Source organism: Mandrillus leucophaeus, unplaced genomic scaffold, assembly GCF_000951045.1.
Source record: "Mandrillus leucophaeus isolate KB7577 unplaced genomic scaffold, Mleu.le_1.0 Scaffold1564, whole genome shotgun sequence".
NCBI classification, from domain to species: Eukaryota; Metazoa; Chordata; class Mammalia; order Primates; family Cercopithecidae; genus Mandrillus; species Mandrillus leucophaeus.
Genome location: NW_012101548.1, coordinates 12,314 through 16,172, shown reverse-complemented (window position 1 = coordinate 16,172; position 3,859 = coordinate 12,314). Strand labels below are relative to the sequence as shown.

At 42.4% G+C, this 3,859-nt stretch overlaps 1 protein-coding gene across 1 annotated transcript in view; it reads right to left on the bottom strand.

The window, feature by feature from the left end:
• The window catches only part of FAM168B (family with sequence similarity 168, member B), a 34,340-nt gene that overhangs the window by 18,228 nt on the left and 12,253 nt on the right, over positions 1-3,859 (bottom strand). Inside the window, exon 3 of the mRNA XM_011975475.1 lies at positions 1,580-1,663. Coding sequence (XP_011830865.1) covers positions 1,580-1,663 — 84 coding nt within the window. The remainder of the gene's footprint in view (positions 1-1,579; positions 1,664-3,859) is intronic.

Genomic DNA, 3,859 nt, shown 5'->3' with positions numbered 1-3,859 from the left:
TAAGAACTCTCAAAACTCAATGATAAAAAAACAATAACCGACATACAGGAAAAGCTGTATACAAATTCTTCACCAAAGTCACACAGAAGGCAAATACGCACGTGAAAAGATACTGCTACACATTCACTAGAATGGCTAGAATTAAAAAGACTGACCACACCAAGTGTTGTTAAGGATGTGGAGGAACTGCAACTCACAAACACTGCTGGCAGGAATGTAAAATGGTACCACCATTTCGGAAGACAGTTTGGCAGTTCCTCACAAAGTTAAATACACACCTGCCATAATAACCAGCCACTCGAATCCTCTGTATTTATTACTCAAGAGAAATCAAAGCATATGTTCACACAATAAACTGCATGTAAATATTAACAGCATTTTTATTTCTAATAGCCCAAAACTGCAAATAACCCAAACGTTCATCACATGGTACATGGATAAGCAAACGGAAATATTTATTTCCATACAACAAAATACTACCTAACAATAAAAAGGAATGAACTACGGATACACACTACGAGACAGATGGTTCTTTCAAGGCAAAACACAGAAGGAAAACCACTCTAAAGGGAAAAAAATGGGCCAATGTGGCAAACAGCCAGGGACTGAAAGTCGAGACTCTTGGCATAACTGTGTCTTACAGTCATGGGAAACCACTGAGAAAAACTCATCTGGGAGCATCGCTCTGGTTTAAATGGGAAGAACACTAACCCAGGGAGAGAAAGCTCGGGCGCATGACGACCAAGTCAAGAAGGTTTTTTTCAGGCTGTGAACTACAGGCTGAACAAGGGTAGTCACAGTGGAAATGGAAACGAAGAGATGGATGTAAGGACAGAACATAAAGGCAGAATTTTATGATTCACAAAACTGGAAGAATTTGGGGAAAGGACACTGCTATTGTGTCCTCCTCTGTCAGAGTTAACTGTGTTAGGCTAGTGTGAGGGACAACGCTGCCCCAGCAGTCCCAGGATTAAGGCCACACCACAGCCTCAGATCAGAGTGTGCACCACCACTGCTGCGGGTGAAAAAGTCCAAAAGGAAAACACCGGAGAGTGCAGGCTCCTAGGAGGAAATCCCACGAAACAACCAATCTCCTCACGATTCAGACCCAAACCAATTCCACTTTCAATAGTAACAGTGATTTCCAAAATCTAAAAATATTCGTATGTACCTTACAAGGAAAATAATACTTTTTAAAAAAATATGATCAGAGTGCTAAAGTAGTCAAACAAAAAATTATCTCTAAAAACATTAACATAGAAATTCCACCTGTTAGCATGGCAAGAGTCTTCAGTTTCTAGTAGGTGATACTACTTCATGAACAGATGCTCTGGCAGAGTTAACTCTAACAACCTAGTGATTACAGATTTGCCTTGTGGGAGGACATGAGAAACACAGTATATAAAGCTTTAGTGCAGTGAGAATTAAGCTTTTGTTGCACTTATCAACAGGCTAATTTAATGAACTTGAGAAATCGACTCCACCAAGTCCTAATTCTAAACCCACCCTTCTCAAAATCCATCCCTTGACCTTTCTCTCCCATCTGTATGTACAAAGCATTTTATCACCCAGCACATACCTGTTTGGAAGGTAGGATTTGCTCCAGGATACATGTTAGGAGAATAGGCAGGAGCTGCTGCTGCATAGCCCATGGGAAAACCAGCTGAAGAAAAATACAGAACAATCTCATGTCATCAACTGAAGCAGTGACGCACAATCACCAGAGTTCCTGCAAAGCCATCGCTCTTACCTTCGTCCCCAGAACTCCACGGACTGACTTAAGCAGCCCCGAGAGCACTATGTGTGGCCAACGATGTGTCTCTAGTTGTCTTCTTCCCATAGAACTTTGTTTTTTGTTGTTGTCGTCTTTTGAGACAGAGTTTCACTTTCGTCGCCCAGGCTGGAGTGCAATGGCAGGATTTTGGCTCACTGCAACCTCTGCCTCCCAGGTTCAAGCAATTCTCCTGCCTCAGCCTTCCAAGGAGCTTACAGGTGCATGCCAACACACCTAATTTTTGTACTTTTAGTAGAGACGGAGTTTCATCACATCAGCCAAGCTGGTCTCAAACTCCTGACTTCAGGTGATCCACCCACCTCAGCCTCCCAAAGTGCTGGGATTACAGGTGTGAGAACTGCGCCTGGCTTTCCCTCAGAATTTTGACAGGTCACAATTATATATTTTATTTTGTATTTTGGGGGGGACAGAGTTTCACTCTTGTTGCCCAGGCTAAAGTGCAGTGGCACGATCTCGGCTCACTGCAACCTCCGTTTCAAGCGATTCTCGTGCCTCAGCCTTCTGAGTAGCTGGGATTACAGGTGTTTACCACCAGGCCTGGCTAATTTTCGTATTTTTAGTAGAGACGGGGTTTCACCATGTTGACCAGGCTGGTCTTGAACTCCTGACCTCATGATCCACCTACCTTGGCCTCTCAAAGTGCTGGCATTACAGGCGTAAGCCACAGTGCCCAGCTTCAATTATAACATTTCTGGAAGTTTCATTCCAAACTCTAAATCACATAATTACTTAACAAGAGTAACAAGGGTGCTAAGGGTATCACGCACTAGGTCCTGTTACCCTCATCTGACTTCACGGCACAAAGTCTGGAAGAATCACTTGAACCCGGGTGATGGAGGTTGCAGTGAGCTGAGATTGTGCCACCACGCTCCAGACTGGGCGATGTCGAGCGAGACTGTCTTAAAAAAATAAAAATAAAAAAAATAAAAGCAGTATAATCTTTATGATAAGCACCAAAAGAATAGTAAAATAAATTTTTTTTTTGAGACAGAGTTTCGTCTTTGTTGCCTAGGCTAGAGTGTGACGATGCTATCTTGGCTCACTGCAACCTCCGTCTCCCAGGTTCAAGCGATTCTCCTGACTCAGCCTCCCGAGTAGCTGGTATTACATGTCCAGCTAATTTTTTGTATTTCCAGTAGAGATAGGGTTTCACTATGTTGACCAGGCTGATCTTGAACTCCGGACCTCAGGTGATTCGCCTGCCCCAGCCTCTCAAATTACTGGGATTACAGGCATGAGCCACCACGCCCAGCTATAAAAGAACTGTTTATAAGTTAATGAAGAATTAAATGAACAGGTTGGGCACGGGCAGGGAAACTCCATCTCAAGAAAATAAAAAAGAAGAAAGCATTTTGAGGAAGAGTTACTTTTTTCCATTAAATGTAAACAAAAAGAAAAGTTATAGACCAGACTCTCCATTGGCCACTAAGAGTACAAAGTTGCATAAAAGCATTTTCCTTTCTCATATCTTCTTAGCTTTTGGCAGTGAAGTTTCAAAATTACAGGAATCTTCCTTTAAACGTGTTTTGTAGACCAAAAATAAAAAAAGCCTAAAAAAGTGTTTTACTCCAATTCTCTTGACCAGTCAGTAAATGACAGCCCACACGGCAATTTCAGCACACTGCCTGTCGTCGCGGTTTCACTGGAACACGCACACCCTTACATGCTCAGTATTATCTACGGCTGCTTTTGTGCTACGAAGGCAGAGTTGAGTGGTTGTGATGACAGAGATGGTATGATCCACAAAGCGTAAAATATTTTTATCTAGACCTTTATCTAACCAATCCCTGCTTTTGACTAACCAAACAACAGGAGCAAAATGCACATACCTCAGCATCCTCACAGCTTTGCACAAAACTGGTGATTACAAGAGGCAATCCTTGTCTTATTGTACTGATGAGAACCGTAAGCGTGTGCTAATGCCATTGGTTTTGGCCATTCCTCTGGCTCCAGCTGCACTCAGGATCCTCCTTAGCTATTTAAAACACTGTTTAAACTGGTGTTGACACAGCTCATCACTAAATTATCTTTCATCAATTCTGGAAAATTCTGTCACTGCTTTTT